This window comes from Triplophysa rosa, linkage group LG2, assembly GCF_024868665.1.
Source record: "Triplophysa rosa linkage group LG2, Trosa_1v2, whole genome shotgun sequence".
Taxonomy (NCBI): Eukaryota; Metazoa; Chordata; class Actinopteri; order Cypriniformes; family Nemacheilidae; genus Triplophysa; species Triplophysa rosa.
In genome coordinates, this window is record NC_079891.1 from 20,290,971 (window position 1) to 20,310,455 (window position 19,485).

General features: G+C 38.2%; 1 protein-coding gene across 2 annotated transcripts in view; it reads left to right on the top strand.

Moving 5' to 3' along the window:
- The first annotated feature begins 785 nt into the window (after positions 1–785).
- Positions 786–19,485, top strand: part of ophn1 (oligophrenin 1) — a 41,612-nt gene continuing 22,912 nt past the window's right edge. The window contains exons 1-16 of one of the 2 annotated variants that reach the window (XM_057326235.1): positions 786–1,370; positions 8,648–8,743; positions 8,976–9,037; positions 9,646–9,717; positions 11,888–11,989; positions 12,227–12,337; positions 12,485–12,589; positions 13,003–13,135; positions 13,941–14,041; positions 14,141–14,232; positions 14,620–14,698; positions 14,770–14,803; positions 15,550–15,612; positions 16,644–16,718; positions 17,218–17,302; positions 18,098–18,156. In XM_057326235.1, coding sequence (XP_057182218.1) covers positions 1,217–1,370; positions 8,648–8,743; positions 8,976–9,037; positions 9,646–9,717; positions 11,888–11,989; positions 12,227–12,337; positions 12,485–12,589; positions 13,003–13,135; positions 13,941–14,041; positions 14,141–14,232; positions 14,620–14,698; positions 14,770–14,803; positions 15,550–15,612; positions 16,644–16,718; positions 17,218–17,302; positions 18,098–18,156 — 1,423 coding nt within the window. In that variant the 5' untranslated portion in view covers positions 786–1,216. The remainder of the gene's footprint in view (positions 1,371–8,647; positions 8,744–8,975; positions 9,038–9,645; positions 9,718–11,887; positions 11,990–12,226; positions 12,338–12,484; positions 12,590–13,002; positions 13,136–13,940; positions 14,042–14,140; positions 14,233–14,619; positions 14,699–14,769; positions 14,804–15,549; positions 15,613–16,643; positions 16,719–17,217; positions 17,303–18,097; positions 18,157–19,485) is intronic. The other variant, XM_057326234.1, reaches the window with a different exon arrangement.

Here is a 19,485-nt window from a genome sequence, read left to right on the forward strand (position 1 = left end):
TATTTTCGTAATGTAAACACATGAACGAACAAACAAATGAAAAAAATAATTTAATAATTAACAATAATAATGTCTTATAATATTGCAACAAAAATACAAATGAAGGAAAACATCGGCTCTTGCGAGTCGAAAATAATTTGATTCATAGATTGTCATTTGATAAGTATATTCTATGAGGCTAAACCGTGGTATGTTTTTAACTGAGCTTTAATATTTTTATTTTCACATTTATTCACACATATCAAACAGTGTCACTTTAAGACTCAGAATCAGTGTGGAGTTTAGAAATATAATAACTGTGTAGAATGGCAAGTACTATGAAATGAGTTTGCAAGATAGGCGAGGTTTGGTGGCCCGGACGCTGTCTTTTATCGGCAAATAAGAATGGGTCTACATAATAATTCTAAGTTGCAACTATTAACGTTATATTTTCAATTAAATGATTACTAAAATGCATCACTGTCATTGACGTTTTTGTCTAGGCTGCTGATAAAGTAACAATGCGCCTTTGCCACATGGTACCTGTTACTTTTCTCAACGTTGCTGAGGTTGGCCCTACCACAATCAATTGCGCTTGCTGGAACGTAGTTTTATTTATCATTTTGTTGAGGTTGATTGGGAATATCTGAATTCGTACGTAATGCTAATTTTTGCTTACGATTTGCACATTTCAACGATTCTTATTTTAAGTCTAAAAATATTTGCAGTATGACGAGGACATCCTTAGATTTCAATGCATCTCAATGGAGGATTTGTCTTTGCGAGACCACATGCGCGCCCTGGTGGAAGACACTCTCGTGCCTCACAAATGAGCTAGCAACACTTGAACATTTGCCGCCCAATAATGTAGGAGTACTCAAAATGTGGCCCTGCCCACGTTTGCCAATCCCTCCGCTTCCACAACAAGGAAAAGTATAGAAACCTAAATACTTTTCTCTGTCTTTATTTGTAGTTTTAATGCTTTGGTTTGTCACTTCTCGTATTCTGCTGAAGTCTAGCGCAACACCGCGTGCACACGGAGTCAGTCACCACTGGGGCGTTGGATTCGTTTCTTGCACATCGTCCAATATGTTAAAAATGGGGAACTTTATCGAAACTGATTAACCGCGATTAACTTGATTGTTATAACAAAGTGATCAAACGACAGCTCTGCCGCGGTTTGTGTACTTCACTGATAACAAAAGGCCGGTCGTCTTCATTGATCTGTGGGGTCAGAATGGGGCATCCTCCGCTGGAGTTCAGCGACTGTTACTCCGATAGTCCCGATTTCAGAGAAAGATTGAAATGCTACGAAAACGAGCTGGAAAGAACCAGCAAGTTCCTCAAGGATGTTATCAAGGACGGCAACAATGTGATCAACACCATTAAAGGTAAAAATGATCTTTTATAGTCCAGAGGAGGTCTTCGCTGCTGAGGGATCTAGATGGAGATCCGAGCCTATGCAAAGATGAGCGAAATGAACGAAAAAAGACAGAGATCACTTTATTTTGATCTATGAAATACGTATCGATTGCTCTATTTCGAAAGCATTTATGCATAAGCTTGCACTTGCAGGGCAATTTATGGTTTTAAAGTAGACATTATACATTCAAAAGGGGAGGGAGAGATCTACAGATGGTGCGTAGCTGTTGGACGATCCCCCTCTCAGAGATGCTGGCAAGCTGTTAGGAAACAGTCATGGTGGGATTCTCAAACCTCATTGATTTATTCATAACGCACACCTTTTATTTTCCAGATTAGAGTGGAATTGAAGAGCAAAGTTAAAACATAGTTTTGGATCAGCTAAATGATTAAAGTTGGAGAGAGATGGCCAGCACCCCAGACACTGTGGTGTACTGGGATGCAGGTTCTGCTGTCTGCCTGCCACTGTTCTATTGATCTTATAAAAGTGAAGACACTATTACACTCATAAAACCTATTTAAGACGGAGACAGAGAAAGAGGGGGTAGTAAATCACGAGTCACTGAGAGCACACACAGATCGGGCTTTTCTCTGTAGTGCTATAAAGTAAAACAATAGAAATAGATAGTTATCAAGATGACAGTTCTGCTCTAGCATCATTGCTCCCCAGTGCAGCCACCGCAGAGGATCCGGCATCGCAAACAATTGTACTTTAAATGGCTTTGAATGAGAAGGTGAGCTCAATGGAATTATACTGTAGTAGTTATAGAAAAAAGCTATAGAGATGATAGCAATTACAGTAGGATAATTCTCTTTGTCCTCACTATGACTTCCGGACTGGTTGAAGAGCTTCCGCTGACTGGCCTTCAGTTTCTATATTTACATTTGAGTGGGTAGCTTAAGCTTTTAGATACAAGATGTGACGGCTGGTCCTCAGTCAGTGATAATTTGCTGATTCAGCTTTATCTCCCAGTTTAAGGCTCCTCAGGCTTCCTTCCCTATTTTCAGAGAAGGACGTAACAACGGTATTTTTCTAAAAACACGGGTAGGCAGATAGTCTTTAGTTTGCCTGAGGGAGGATAACAGCTTCTAATTTCACAGACCACAGGCCACGCTCTATACCCCGGAGTGCAGACACTCCAAAAGCAGAATGCAGAGCCATTAGGACAGATTTTCTTACTGAATGGTGTAGAGCATGTGTTGAGACTGGCTGTAATTTGATGACTGCAGTCTGCAATGAGATACATCCATTAGTGCCACACTTCAGTCCAGTAATCCACACAGTGACGTCTGGCAAAGTCACCTCAAGAGAGTCACTGTCTTAAGTGCAATATCTGATCTCACTTTATGCTCTGTGTATTTTCTCTGGGAAAACCGAAGTACTAGAAAACAGGAAAACTAGAAGATGCTGAATTTGAGCTAAAGTCATATGACCTGACTCAGTGGGTTTGAAATGCCTGCTTCCGGTGGTTATGCAGCTTTGTGAGGAATAATGTGGGTATGGCGTGGATATGAAACCTTACACAGGAAGTTGAGAATTTCCTTATTTTTCAGAGATGAGGAACCTTTTTGAAAATGTATTACTCCTGTTGTGACTAAACAGTATTTCAATAACACAGATTCTCAGAGTGATCAAAGTCTTTGTTCAGCAACATTTTGCTGAATTTTGAATTTGAGCTTATTTAGTTTTACTCATGAATAAATCATATTAATATTGTAATAACAACACAATTTCAAGGCAAAAACGTAACTATTTTACGAGGTGGCTAATTCCCAGGGATTGCACATACTCAGAAACAAATGTATAGTATAAGTAAGGGATAATGTACAGGATGCCACTTCGCCGCTCCGCTTCGCGTCGGGTCCTGATCACACTGTCGGGGTTTATTTCGCGATAACAGCTGGCTGCTTGTACATTATCCCGCTTATTACACAGCTACTTGCCACATGAGAAAAAAACTGGACATAAAATGTGAATTTGAAGTATTTTATTAGCTCATTTTTACCGAATGCAGACCTTCCGCGGGGAAAAGCCATTTAGTTTCGGTTTTAAAGTATGAAACGACGTTCAAACGTCACGAACAGGCAAATTGGTTGAATCATTTGTAAATATAATGTCATATATGTTATTAAAAGACATATTTATAATTCATTTTGTGTAATATTAAACTGCCCCTCTCAAAATGATTTGCAGAATCCGGGTTACAGGGTGTTATTAGTTTTGAGCAGTTGTTATTTGAAAATAACAACCCTTGGAATGTCGCGACTGGCCAATCAGATTCAAGCATTCAAATGAGCTGTGTAATAATGCAATGTAAGTCGCTTTGGATAAAAGCGTCTGCCAAATGCATAAAAAAGTGACATGTAAGCTTTCCTGTGGCTCAGTGGTTAGAGCATGGCGTAAGCAATGCCAAGGTCATCTATCCCAGGGATTGCATATATTTAAAAAAAAAAAAATAGTATAATGCAATGGATAAAAGCATCTGCCAAATGCATAAATGTAAATGTAAATGTAAACTATCAGACAATGTATTTGTTACCAATATACAGAATCATCTGTTTATATTTGACTGAATCATCTGTTTATATTTGACTAAACCATTGTTGATGGATTCTAAACATTAGAATAATATAAGTCTATGCACAAGTTTTCTATTTTAAAAAAGGTTTTCGGGGGGACGAAAAACTTTCAAGGATTTCTTTAAATTAAAATGCACAAACCAGAAGCAACAATACCCAACATATAAGGGATGCCCTTTCACAAAACATAAAATGAGACCTGACATGGGTATTTGAACCACCGTTGACATTTGTGCTATTAGAGTAAAAACCTTTGGTAAATACATGGAAAGATTGACATTTTCATGGAATTGCCCATTTGCGTTCAGGCCAGTGACGTAGGTTTAGGGGCATTGGGTTAGACAAACCCAGCCACTGGATTAAATTAACCCAGAAAATGTTTATATTTTACCCAGAGAGGGGTAAAACAATCCTGCATGGGTGAAATTACAACCCAACAATTGGGTTTGTCCCTTTTTGACCCAAAGCTGAGTTGAAAATAACCCAGCATTTTTAGAATGTAATAAATAAATTGTGGAAGAGATCCACTATAATCCCAACCTATTTATCTGTTTCTCAAGCTTTATTGAAGAAAATGATCTAATTCCTTCTGTCATATTTTACTGCACTGACTGGTTCTTCAGCCGAGTCTGGTTGTCTACCAGGATGTGGTTCTCAGCCTCAGGTTGATTTAGTTGTTTACAACCTGAGTGCGGTGACTCATACTCGAAAACTGCGTCACAAATGCCACCTTGCATTTGTATTTAACACCTGTTATATCAGTTATTTCCTATAGTCGGAGAGTAAAATCGCTCACTTGCCACACATCGCAGTCGTGTATGTGTGTGTTTGTGAGTGGGTTGAACAGGGTGGGTTTTGTGATCTGGTTTAGAGAGTGTAGTCTGTCATGCCAGCTCCTCATGCTTTAGACAAACTCACTCTTTGTGCCCCTTGCATCAGAGGGGATAGAATCATTTAAGCCATGTCTTCTGTTAGCACCACTTACTTCAGAGAGCAGACAGGCCTACAGCACAAAGCTCAGTCACAGAGAGGTCAGAGAGAAGATTAATGACCTTCATCACATGGATGTTGATCAGTTGGGTGGCTGAAGTATAATATATCAAAACAAGTTTTTTGTTAAAATAAAGATAATGTTACAAATGTAAAATGTTGTGTAATTAGTTGGATTTGTTTTAAAAATAAAAATTGCAGTTTATTTCTGTCATCGTTATGCAGCGGTACAAATCTTATTTTTAACTAGGAATATTTCATGTAGGCACTCAACTAATAAGCTAATTAAAAACTTAATATTGAGCATAATAATGAAACCGAAAAAGAAAAATTGGGTAACACTTTACAATAACGTGCTATTAGTTAACATTAAGAAAGGCATTAGCTAACAATGAACGAAAGATTTAGTTTTTCAGCATTTATTAATCCTTGTTAATGTTAGTTCATGTTAATACAGTTATTCATGTTAGTTCATAGTGCATTAACTCATGTTAACAGTGAAAACATTTTTTTTTAAAGTGGCCATAACGCAGACAGTTTCTGCATATCTCTTGTAAGTCTTGAGTACTTACAGAATAGTTTCGCACCCTTCAAATATCCGTAGAGTAGTTTGATCACATTTATAAAAGACAGATACAGCTGTACAATTATTTCCGAAAACATACGACGCGTGCAGAGGGGATGGGGGGGCAGAACTAAAGCATGTGCGCACCAATTGCCAACAAAACACAGACATATGACTCAGTTTCACTTACCGCCTGCAGTTAATTTCCATTAGATTTTAGCGCTGGGACTGCGCTAGGGTTGGCTCGATACCAAAATTTTGGTACGGTACCAGAATCTAATACCGGTAATATCGGTACCACATCGGAACCATAGGTGATCAATAACTAGCCCCCAAAATAAATTATTCAAAAATATTAAGAAGGCTGCATGAAACTGCTGTAACTGCTTTAATGCATATTTTATATATTATTTTTATATTTTATATTGCACAATTTTACTTTTACACTTGTTTCGCTGAAAAATGCTTTGGTTATATAGACTTATCATCATAATCCCACAAATATGAACAATCAAATTTTGAACAACACTTAAATGTTTCAAGTAAGTCTATTTAAAAGTAGCATTCAAGATGAAAACTGAATGAAATAAATATGCAATGACTCTAAATAAAGCTACAAAAGTTTCATTTTCTCTTTAATATGTGACACAGATTTATAAGGTTACTGTCACTTTAAGGAAAATTCTTTTTTGATGCAGATATACATTTAAAACACAGCGGACTGTGCTTATGTGAACCCTTTGTGTTTTTGACATAACAACGTGTGTATTTGACAGTATAAGAACATATAAAAGACGCGAAAGAGAACTTCATGATGACTAATAAGCTAACTGATATGTCTGGATCAGAGATAAAGTTGTATATCGTCGCTGTCAGGCGGAATCCTCGCATCTCCAAAACCATTATTTTTCAGGAAATTAAAAAACTGCATATTTTTTGAGTTATTAAACATTGTATCGTTAAAGTTGGTATTATACCTTATATTGCTATCATATACTGTTGTGTACCAACATTAACACAACATTTCCCAAAAACCATGTTTAATCGGAGATACGAGGTTTATGACTTGGGAGCAGGGAGATACGAGATTACGCTGTCATTGATAAGAATGGTACGGACACAGACGTCGCTGCTGCCAGCAGTGTTCATCAAAGTCTGCGGTCGAGTTGAGCCTTTTGACAAGAGACGAGGCTTTAAGAGCTAATGATTGTGGTTACATACATCTTCCTAAACTCTATTTTAACCGTTAGAGCTATGAGTGATGCAATACCAAAATAAAACGTTAAACAGGCTGTCTAATATAGGCGGAAATGAATCTGCACGCAAATAAAGTCGGCGGTCGCGTTGAGCCTCTTGACAAGAGAAAAGGCTTCAATCGTTAACCAAAGCTAACGACTGTGGTTACATACATCTTCCTAAACTCTATTTTAAAGGTTTAAGAACTATAAGTGTTGTAATACAAAAAACGATGAGCTGACTAGGCTGTCTAATAGGCGGAAATTATCTGAATCTGCTCGCAAACTTACCTTCGTGGCTCACGGGCTTGCTTCTGCACCGAAGTATTACAGCTATCGATTTGTAACAAAACAGGCCTACTCAAATGTATCTAACCTAACTATTTTCACTCGTTATTGTTTAAAAAACTTTCAATCAGGAGACGTAATGCCGAGAAGCTCCCGCGGAGTGAAGAAGAGGTGGAGTTACGAGACTTCTCAGACAGTTGAAGTGTCCAATGGAGTTAAGAGATTTGCTCTCAAGCTATTTTCAACACTTTAGATTGGTTAATAATTTGTAAAAATAACAGACCCACACGGGGACTGACCAATAGCATCGATTTGTGGAAAAATATGAAATTGACCAATTTTGGACATAGGAGGTTTCCGCCCGACAGCGACGATATGCTATACTGTATATGTCATTGAATGGGGATGTGCAGATGCATCGCAGCATGTGGAATAGGGATGTAACGATTCACTCAGCTCACGATGCGATGCGAGTCACGATTCTGATCTCACGATGCGATTTATTCACGATTTATTTTTACAAAATGAGTTGAAACAAATTAGAAATGAACAACTTCCCTTGCATTATTTCTTAAATGCTTCACGTTTCTTTGTATAATAAAATAATGTTTTATTTCAATGTTTCAGTTGGTTTTGTATCATTCTTCTTCGACAACGGCACACATTGACCCCTAGTGGACTAGTGCACTTTTTTCGCGCATGCGTGTTGTACGCGGCACGTCTGCGTGGTCTCAAAAAATGGGCTGCACGTGGACGGGGTGTGCAGACGACCGCGGACCCTTCTGATGACGAAAATTGCATCATGCGGACGGACGGACCATACTTCCGCCTTAAGTCTGTCACGGAGACTGTGAAGACAGGACATAGAAAGATAAAGATAGAAAGGACACCTACTGCAGTGTTATCTGTCATGGTCTTAGTCAATATTAAAGATATCAATATTTTCACAAAGTGCTTTACATTATGTAGGATGATCTTATGTAGAAAACAGTAAATCACAAATAAATGACTGGATTTTCACAGGCAGGGTCAACATTTTACTCACAATTCAGAAACCGTAACCAGTGAACTGTTGAGTAACTGATGTTCGCAGACAAATTGATCATAAACCTGTGGCGGGATACCACAGGTTTATTATCAACGTGTCTGCGAACAAGGCACATGGACATAATGTCTAGGTTGAGAGAACATCGAGGCAGTCACAGTTGTACAGTGCTGAAAACTGTGTGTTAAATGTCCTGAACAGTTCAGATGTGTGTGTGTTCTGGCATTGAAGCTGTGTAGATTCTGACACATAACTCCATCCTCACTGAGCTTCATAACATCTGATTTTACTTAGTAGTCAAACTGCTTTTCTTATTTTAAGGTTCAGTAATTAATGGTTGCTTATGCTTAATGGCAAACAACCAAACAATGTGGTGAAAGGTTGCTTGTGTGTGAATTTCTTGGCTATGGTTGCCTTTCTTCAGTGAAACCGTGAGAGTGTGTATAGAGAGTTTTATAGGGTGCAGTTGAATCTGCGTTATCTCTTGTTGATGTTCTTAATAAACATGAATGTGGTTTTCTTTGTTTTTGGTGTTGTCTCCAGAATACTCGCTAGCTGTGCAGAAGTTTTCTCAGACTCTTCAGTCGTTCCAGTTCGATTTCATTGGTGACACTCTGACTGATGACGAGATGAACATCGGTGAGTCTGAATCTCATCGTTGATGGTTCAGATTGGTCTGAATCTCATTAGGTCTTAACCTGATTGGATAATTGCTCATTTTTGTGTTTAAAACATGTTCTGTTTTTGTGTACATTGGTGTGCAGGCATACATGCATTAGTGTTTGTGTGTTTGTATCCATCGGTTGCAGCATGTTTTGCATATTCGCTCATGCTTTTGCATTTGATTCATACGTGTTGTTTCCCTTGACAGCTGAGTCATTTCGTGAGTTTGCTGGTTTGCTGCAGGACGTGGAAGAGGGCAGAACGATGCTGGTTGGTGGAATGCATTTCTTTCAGTGCCATTTCAAAAATAGTCAATCATAGTCCAAGTTCACATACAAACAACATTTATACTTCTCAAATATGTCAATCATTAACAATCCGCAAGACTCCTGGGACTGAGGGCCAATTAAACATGTTTCTGTTCATTTTATTGAGATGTTTGTGTCGTAAAACCCAATTATTGGGTTTAGGAGCTCCAAAACCTAGTGTGAGGTGTTTGTGTATATTTCTTGAAAAGACTGATAATTTCATATTTCCTTGGGGTGCTTTCTTATCAGTAACATCTAATGTACGATGTAAACCTGTACAACTGGAAACTCTGGATTTAGAAAGTATGCCTTCTTCATTCCTTACGAGGTGCACAAAACATGCTCAAGTAATGTTTTTCTAAATAATGCTCATGCACAGTCATGTGGTCGTTTTATGTAATTTTTCGAATCTATATAAATTAGCAGGATGCTAATCTAAACCTTCTGCTTCATTGTGACAGGATTGTAGTAGGATTTTCTATTGCAGAGACAGTAAAAGATTTTTGGGAACACATTTACTTACCCATCGCCTCTCCTTTTTTTGTTTCACTTTTTCTGTTTCACTTACAGGTTCAGAATGCCTGTGACTTGCTTATCAAACCTTTGGAAAAGTTTAGGAAAGAACAGATCGGAGTCACGAAAGTAAGTTTTATACACACAAAAGGGAGGCATAACATCATAGCAGGGTGAAGTTTTAGTATCTCCAAAGTGTCACATGACTACATATAGAGGCCTACCCACAGCAACATTTTATTGCTCAGATACCTCAGCTCTCAGTTGTGTTTTACTCAACCGTTGACCATATCACAACTACACAAGAAATTCCTGTTTATATGCAGAAACAAGCAGACTTTGGTGCCTGAGTAAATGTGATCAGTGTTTTCTCCATTTCGAAGCCCTACGGTGGCTGACACAGCACTAAGATGTTGTCACGTTTTTGCTTCTTTGCCGAAGGAGATGATGTGTTTACGAAACACGCTCTGTAGAGCAGTTTCTATGTTTAGGGCTACTGTAGAAACAACATGGCGAATTCCATGCAAGGGGACCCACCCACGCTGTATGAAGATAGAAATAGCTCATTCTAATGTTATAAAAACAACGCTTCATTATCTAAATTAAATAGTTATGTATATTAGATTGCATATCTGACAATACGTCCTCCAAAAACTACACACTGGACCTTTAATTACCATTTGGAGCAAATCTGAGAGAATGTGAAATGTAAATCTCAGTTCAAACTTTAAATAAGGTACCAATATAATAGCACACACTTAAATAAGGATGAAATACACTACACCAGAGCCGTTGAAATACAGAGTTACGACACTCGATCTCGCCCCCGTGTGGTCACGTGGTTCATGGAGCACTCAGTAGTTCCAAACAAATCTGTGCTGTCAACCTATTTGAATGGATTTTAGTGGGACAGACAACAGCAACTATATATATTTATATTGTGTACACCGTTTACTACGTTGACTACATTTATAGCAGCATTTTGTCTGGGGAGTAATATGAATATAAGATCTATGAATATAAAATATGTCCGCCAACTCGTTAAAATGTTCAAACATGCAGTTATTTCACCAACTGTACAGCAAATGCGTTTGGGAGACATGAAATGAATGGGCTTCAGTGCTGTGTTTGGAACTATTGGTCGCTCCATGACGTGAGTTACTTCCGCATTCCATTCTTACTAGGGCTGTGTATTGGCAAGTGCCTCCCGATACGATATCACGTTAGATGGGTCACGATACAATATATTGCTAGGTATTTCGGTACGATACTCATTTGCGATATATAGCAATACTTTAAATAGAAAATGTAAAACGTAGAGCTAGAAATACAACATGCTGTGCACCACCGGGCGTTTCTGTAAGGATAAGTGTAAAAACATCCCTTACCTCTGCAGAGTGGCCATGATGTGCTGCAGTAGCCAAGTGACTTGTGTCATGACTTGCGAAGCCTACAAACAGCATTATTTTATATAACTCATTACTCCATGACTTATTTTGAAAACCAGAGCACACCCACACATCAGCTCTGAGAGCTCCAAGCGTTCTTATATCTTTCGCCATGCTCGCTTCCACTTACTTTTGGCCATATGTATATGACATGATTTAAAAAAAAAGTATCGACAGAGGTATCACTATCGATACAGTATCGGAAAAAATATATTGCGATAGTTACATGTATCTGTATTTTTGCACAGCCCTAATTCTTACTAAGGAGGTCTATGTGGGTGTTGTAACTCTGTATTTCAATGGCTCTGCACTACACTAAATATGAAAAATTGTGATATTTCATGATCCAGATATCATTACAATACTGTAGCACCAGATGCCTGTTGGAGACCTATATAAATATGTAGACAAGTGAGCGAATGTGAATGTGAGTTGATATTTTATTTTTGAGCCATACTGGAACAGTATCAACTACCGGAGCATCCATGGAAAAACAATTAATTTATCAGAGATTGAGGAAGAATAACAGGGCTATCGTGGTTAAAGAAGGAAAGGGAGATCATTTGTTGGAAAAAACACATGGAAAGTTTCAAAATTCCAAAAATGATTTTGGACACCTTCCAGGCCAACACGCTTCAGTTAACATTACTGAGCTCTCAGTTTCATTTCACCAGTTTTTCTTTGTGGCCAGAGATTGGTGGTTGTAAGGAACCTTAAGTCTAAAAGCTTTATAGCCCCCGTTTTTATTAAGAATCGGTTTCCAACCAAAAGGTTTTTTAAGTTCATCTCATACTTTCCTGCTGTTGGAACGCTTCTTTCAAATCAATGAGTTTTGTATGTGTGTGTTTCAGGACAGACGAAAGAAGTTTGAGAAGGAGAGCGAGCGGTATTACTCTCAGCTGGACAAACATGTGAATCTGTCCTCCAAGAAAAAAGAGACGCAGCTACAGGAGGTAAAGACAGTGCCAAAGGGATTATCAAGAGCACGTTTTTAAACCTGTTACACTACCAGTTGCTTTGGTCACACCTGGATATGTTTGTTATGTTCTCAAATGCCTTCTCAAGTGCGCAGAACCCTGTTAACGTAATAAATAGGTGTGTCCAAACTTCTGACTGGTGGTGTAAATTCAAAACAAACATGTGTCTTTTGAATGCATCTTTATGTATTCATGTTTGTGTGTTTGTTGTAGGCGGATGAACAGTTGGACAAGGAGCGTCAGGCGTTTTACGAGTCATCTGTTGAATATGTCTACCAGATCCAACAGGTTCAAGACAGAAAGAAGTTTGACGTTGTGGAGCCTGTGCGTGTTAACTTCCTTTTCTTTTTGCCTACAGACACAGTTCTGTTTTATATACCTTTATATGTTTTGTAGTAACAAATGCTTGCATGTAGTGATGCATGGATGGATCGTTGTCCTTATAGGGCTGTGTCCATGTGTGATTTACAGGTATTAGCGTTTCTGCAGAGCATCCTCACGCTAAACAACCTGACAGTGGAGATGACACATGACTTCCTTCCTTATAAACAGGAGCTTCAGCTCAGTCTGCAGAATGTGAGAACTTCCCAAGTCAATACTGATTTGGTCACGAGCAGACGCCTGTTGGTGTTCTGCTCTGTTGGTTTGTCTTTTTTTTAAACAAATGGCTCATTTATTGCAGGGTTAACACAAACCAGAAACCAACTCACTTGAATTATCACACCACCCCAATTATTAAATTCAATAACGTAAAAAAACACATCATTCTGTCAGTATTAATTGGATTTATTAGCAGGGATGAATCATTTTAATGATTAAAGGTTTGTTGTAATTTTGTCAAGGTTTTGTGGATCTTACTGATTTATTTTAAAAGGAAATGATCAAACTTGGGTCGCCTGTAAAACTTCCATTATGTTAGCCCTTCCACAAGGCTACGGCCCAAGCGTTGTTTTTCTTATTTTTGTGATGGATTGCTGTGGTTGCTGTAGACCCGTAACAACTTTGAGAGCACCAGAGGGGAGATGGAAGAGCTTATGAAGAGGATGAAACAGTCGTCTCAGATCTGTATTAGGCACGGCCAGCAGTCGACTAAGGAAGGATACCTCTACGTGCAAGAGAAATGTGAGTGCTCTTTCACTTTTGCAATCCAATGCCTGTCAACTACCACAGACAGCATTTCAACATGTTCATCCCAGACATCATCCCTGTTGACTCATTAACAGGAACACACCCCCCATCATGTCCCTTCAGTAACTGAGTTTACTGGTCATGAAATGAGTTGAAACATTACAAATTTCTTCTTAAAGAAAGAGCAGTAATTGTTTATAACCGTATGTAGATGGCAACATTTACAAACAGGACAAATCAAGAGTTGTGGTTAAAGGGATACTTCACCCAAAAATGAAAATTCTGTCATCATTTACTCACCTTCGAGTTGTTCCAAATCTGTATACATTTCTTTGTTCTGATGAACACAGAGAAAGATATTTGGAAGAATGCTTGTAACCAAACAGATCTTGCCCCCCATTGACTCCCATAGTAGGACAAATTACTTCTTACTACTTACTATATTCATTTTTTCTTTGTTCTGTTGAACACAAAAGAAGACATTTTGAAGAATGTAGGACAGCAAACAGTTCTGGGGCACTTTTGACTACCATTGTATTTGTCCTACTATCGTAGTCAACGGGGGTGCAAAATCTGTCTGGTTATAAGCATTCTTCCAAATATCTTTCTCTGTGTTCATCAGAACAAAGAAATTTATACAGATTTGGAACAACTCGAAGGTGAGTAAATGATGACAGAATTTTCATTTTTGAGTGAAGTATCTTATTAATAAAAAACTAAAACCATGTATCAAAGCATATGTTATACTTACTGAATGAAATACAGATTAATCTCTCTTGCTCTCGCTCTCTCTTTGCAGGGGCTTTGGGTGTAACCTGGGTGAAGTATTACTGTAAATACTTCAAGGACAACAAGACATTGGTTATGGTACCGATGGAGCAAAAAACAGGAACCAAACAGGTGGAATATATTATTAATAATAAAAATTAATGACAAATAAACTAAATTGAGTATATGTCCTTTTCTATTACATTTCCTCTCTGTCTTTTTCTTTCTCAGACCACAAGTCAGCTAACACTGAAGTCCTGTGTACGCCGCAAAGCTGATTCTATTGATAAACGCTTCTGTTTTGAAATTGAGACACACGAAAGGTGAAAATCAGCATTAGTCTTCTGTCCATTACTGTTTACAGCAAAACTTTGTATTATTATTTACAATTTAGACAAATGTATATTGTTATTGATACAGTTGTAATAAATGTGTGTCCAGTATTTCCAGAACAGATTAGCGGGAAAATGTGCATGTCTTAGTTTATTCAAATATGCACATGTACAGAATAGAAATGCATTATACAGAATAAAGACCAAACCATGATATGAACTTTAATTATAAAGTCATGTATATGTAAATGTGGCCAAGGATATTTGCTCAGCTTCAGGACTGTGCTCTCAGTCTTAAAACTCCAGGTATTTGTACTGTACACAAATGGAAAAGGGGTTTAATTATTCAAATTTTAAGCTTATCATTTTTGTTTTTAGGTGCACCCCTGTCCTGCTCCAGGCTATTTCTGAGGCCAACAGGAAGCAATGGATGGAGGCCATGGATGGGAAAGAACCAGTGAGTTTAACATTGTCACACCTCTCAATTCTGATGGTTTTTATGTACTATAATGTTTCTGTTTGTTTCAGATTTATCATTCTCCGATTCAAAAGCAGGAAGAGAGTAAGTACAACTTCACTTTGGTTTTATGTCTAAAAAGCTATAGTAATATATATATATATATATACTGTATACACAGTATATATAAATATAAGAGTTTGGTTCCAAAATGAGATAACTCCGTTTTAAAATAAATTCTAAAATCATGTTTTTTATTATGTTTTATTGTGTTAGTTGGCTGTATTTTTTGAGTTAGTATGGCTGAAATAAAAATAAACCAACTGCAGTTTGATTGCTATTAATTGGAATGCACAATAAAAAAAACATGATTTTTGGAAATATTTAAAAAACAAGAGTTATCTCATTTTGGAACCAAACTCTTCATATATACACATATAATCAACAATTACCCTTATTTGCATCAAACTGAAATAGATCGACTGCGTCATCCACACAATCACTCTTCACTATCCTGCCCTGATAATTACTATAATCATATACAACGCCATACCCCATGCTATTGCATGTAAATATTACGGTTCCACATGTCTAAAATACCATAGAAATACAGATACCATTTTTGGACAAACCGATAAATATTCGATACAGCAGGAGACTATCTAAAAATAGAATTGCCTTGTAAAAAAACTGCACAATAAATTCAGAAAGTGAAATACTTGCAGGCCTGTGTAATACAAGGTGTTATTACACCATAAATAGTGTCCAGTAGCCTATTGAGAAATGCACACAGTGGTGATGAACAGTCTTCATTATATGTAATATTCTTTCTTGTTTTCTTTTATCCCCAGTGGAGTTGAATGACCTGGGCTTCAAGTTCGTCAGAAAATGCATTAACTTTGTGGAAACAAAAGGTAAATTACATTTCTTTGACACTTAAGAATATCAGGAATATGACTTTCCTTTTGTATTTTCTGGAAACATATCAATCACGTAATAAAGTTACTCAGGGTTACCAGTGGAGCTTTAGAGCCCACTGCGGGCCTTTTAATATGAGCTGTGCGCTGTTTACGCACTTCATGGCCACCATATGCTGAACCTGCACGCTTTAATAAATTAGTGTGAAAGACGAGCAGAACGTCAACCTTTTGTCGTTTTGTTCCTCGAACGCGACCAGCAGAGGGCAGCAGCGCATCATGTGCTCACGTGTGTGTCGCGCAACGGAGATGAGAGCCAACTGTAAATAGAAAACATTCATTTCCAGAATGTGTTTGTTCTGCAGAACCGCTGCTGATGTGGCCAAAAAACCTGAAACGTGCACAGTAAAACACACCAAACATACAGATTTTTATCGATAATGTATCGTACAAATTCAAAAGAAAGCACTGATATAAATTGATGGCAGAGCTTATTTCTTCTGTGAAGATTGTAGGTCAAAAGTTTTGGTCTCCAAAGCAGTTAGAGCGCTAGATTCCGTTACAGTAAAACAGTGAAATCATTAAAGCGAAGAGCTAACTTATTCTCACTAATAAGCGTGCATAAACCTTAACGCTGACTGAGGAGGGAACGCTAACGGTTGTGTTTGAAGGGCTGATGTATGCGTTCGGCGGTCTCTGAATTTGCCGTTACTCAGATTTCCCCCCAGAAGTTTAAGAGCGGCCCTGTCGTCAGGAACAACGTGGTGTACGTTAACGATCAGTAATCTCTGGCAAGCCGTGGTTCGGGGGTTAGTGTACGGCTAATGGCGGCCGAGCGCGAACTGAGCGTTGGCCAGGTCCACCGCTGCTCTGTCGTTTTTCGGTAGAGCTGTACTTTTCCACTGCAGGACACTCCCCCGTTTCTTCTCCCTCATGCCAGGTTCTCCCATTTTCTCAGTCCATAAATCATTCTTTCTGTTTCTTTTTCACTCTCTTTTCGTTTGCTCTTTTCTCTTTCTTTCTGGTAGGGCTGACTCAGGAAGGGGTCTACAGGACTGTGGGCAGCAACACCCAAGTACAGAAACTTCTGAATGCCTTCTTTGGTGAGAAAATGACCAGATGAACATCTGCCTTGTCCGTGCACGTGTATATGTCTGTGGAAAACATGCCAACATGCTACTCGCACACTTGTCAATCCCTCTTACGGACAGATTTGCACAATTACAAGCAAAAACACAAGCGTCTTTTATTCGCTGTCAAATCGCTTTACATATTTTATTTTTATACATTAAATTGAATCACTCGTAATTTCTAGTCCTAACTCATTGTGGCATGTAAGATATCTGTTGGGAGCTTTGCTCGTTTTTTGATGTAGCGTAGCAATGGGACAGCCAGGAAACCAAAGCAGAGATATACGTCCATGAGAGCGACCTTGAGCTGTTACAAACTCCCTGACACACAGCCCCCATATTGAACAACAACAACCAGCTGAGGAAGGTCATTCATCTCTCTCTCTCTCTCTCTCTCTCTCTCTCTCTCTCTCTGTCTCTCTGTCTCTTTCTCTCTTTGTCTTCATCTGTCCTGATTTCGCTCTTTCGGCAGACCCGAAGTGTCCAGGTGATGTAGATTTCAATTCGAATGACTTGGACATCAAGACCATCACCAGTGCCTTGAAGTTCTATTTGCGGTAAGTTAAGCACCCATATATACGTAAATGAGATTTGGACACTTAAATTAAAAAAAATAATTCACACCTGTGTGAACCATTTCAAACCTATATGACTTCTTTGCCGAACACAAAAGAAGACATTTTGAAGAATGTTGTTAATCGGCACCCATTGACTTGCATTGGTGTTTTGTCCATACAATAGAAGTGAATGGATGCCAGGGCTGTTCGGTTACCAACATTCTTCAAAATATCTTTTTTGTGTTTGGCAGAAAATAGAAAGTCGTACAGGTTTGAAATGACAAGGGGATGAGTAAATGATGACAGAATTTAAATTTTTGGGTGAACTGTCTCTTTAAGACTGCAACAATGAGCGGTTTTCCACCATCGCGCCGAATCGTTCTCGTTGCTTAATCGTGCCGATCCATGCCAGCCGGTACGTAAATGGTTTAATTTTCCACCGCGGGGCTGATAACGGAAATGTTTAGAATGTAAACACAAACGCGTCACGCGCTGCCTTGGTTAACACAAGAGACTGAGCTATAACGGTTCTGCGCGCATTCATTAGCACGATTCAGCACGGTTAGACAACAGTTTGTATCGTGCCGTGTCGAACCAGGCTCACATGGAAACATAACTGTAACCGTTTAGACTGTGCTAAGAACGGTTCGGCGCGATGGTGGAAAAGCGCTCATTGAAAATTTGGTTTTACTGAAGACATGTGAATGAGATATTGCTTGTTGTTCAATAACCAAGAAAACACACAATTGATACTGATTAGACGACCGGAAATAACTGTTACATTTATTTTCGCAGGAGTCTCAGTGAACCGCTCATGACCTACGGTCTGCATCGGGAACTGATTTTAGCAGCAAGTATGACAGCAGACACACAGCCTCATCCACAGCAGTACACGCGCACCCACATACCCATCTTTACACACATTTTTTTGTGTTTACTGTATATGCGTTTTCCATCTGTTATGGGTCACTTTAGTTCAGCAGGCCGAAGTGCAGCTGCAAAAGAGGAAAAACACGACTGCAAACGCACTGTTTAAATACAATCCTCTATCTAACATACAGAATCAGTTTATTTTCGAAGATGTGATTTTTACCACAGTTGGGTGTAAAATCTTCCAATCATAAGTACCAGCTGTTTAAGTTCTTTTCTGTGCTACTGCCTATAGAAAAGATGGTGGAAAAAGATATTAGACAGTTTCACAAATGTGAAATAAAGAGAATGTCTCTGAAATGGGGAGAAATGTAGACCATTTTGCAAGACGTAAACAACACTGGTCCAGAACCACCTCCTGTTTCAGGTTTTTTAATGCTACATAAAGATAAGAACAAAATAGAACTGAATCAAAATGTTACGCAAACACTTTAAAGATTTTAAAGACTTATTAATATTCCCTGGAAAAGAGCAATGTGACACTATATAACACTCACATTGTAATTATTGAAGCTGTCACTTATTACAGCTACATGTTTACGCTGTTGCGCGTTACTGTTTGATTTCTTCAGCACAAGCTCACGGACCTTTTTATAACACTTTACTGTACACTACAAATCACTTATTTACACCATATCTGTGCTTTGCTGATTATAACAGGAGGATTCTGTTTGAGTTGTGTCAATGTATATATATTATATATATATATATATATTCTAATTCTAAATGACTGTGCTTTTCGGTTTCAGAAGTCTCTTTTTGAGTGTCAGGTAATGTTTTAGCACTCACTTTCATGTGCCATCTCAAGCAGAAGTGAAACATAAAAAACGTTCACACTGCTGAAATAGAATGTTGTAATGGTGAGTTAATTGCGGAAAGTGTGGTCGTAATACTGATTTGTTAATATTTAGCAGTTTATTTCGTTAATATATGGTACTTTTTGTTTTAGTGTTTTCTGTTTATAACTGAGACCAATTTGCATCTCTTAATGAGATTGTATTGGTTTTAATTGTTGACTTTGATTTACATTAATGAAATACAAAATAATACCACTTGAGTTTGATAAATGGGTGTGGTAAATATTAGAGAATAAAATGATTTGAGTTTGTTGTAATAAGATAAAGCAGAACCACAGTGGTAGGCTTGCTGGTGAAATATTATTATACAGTATCAGTCAAAGGTTTAGAGTCACTCATTCTTTAATATTTTTTCCCGCACATTTAAAACAAATAGTAAACCTAAGGTATTAGCTG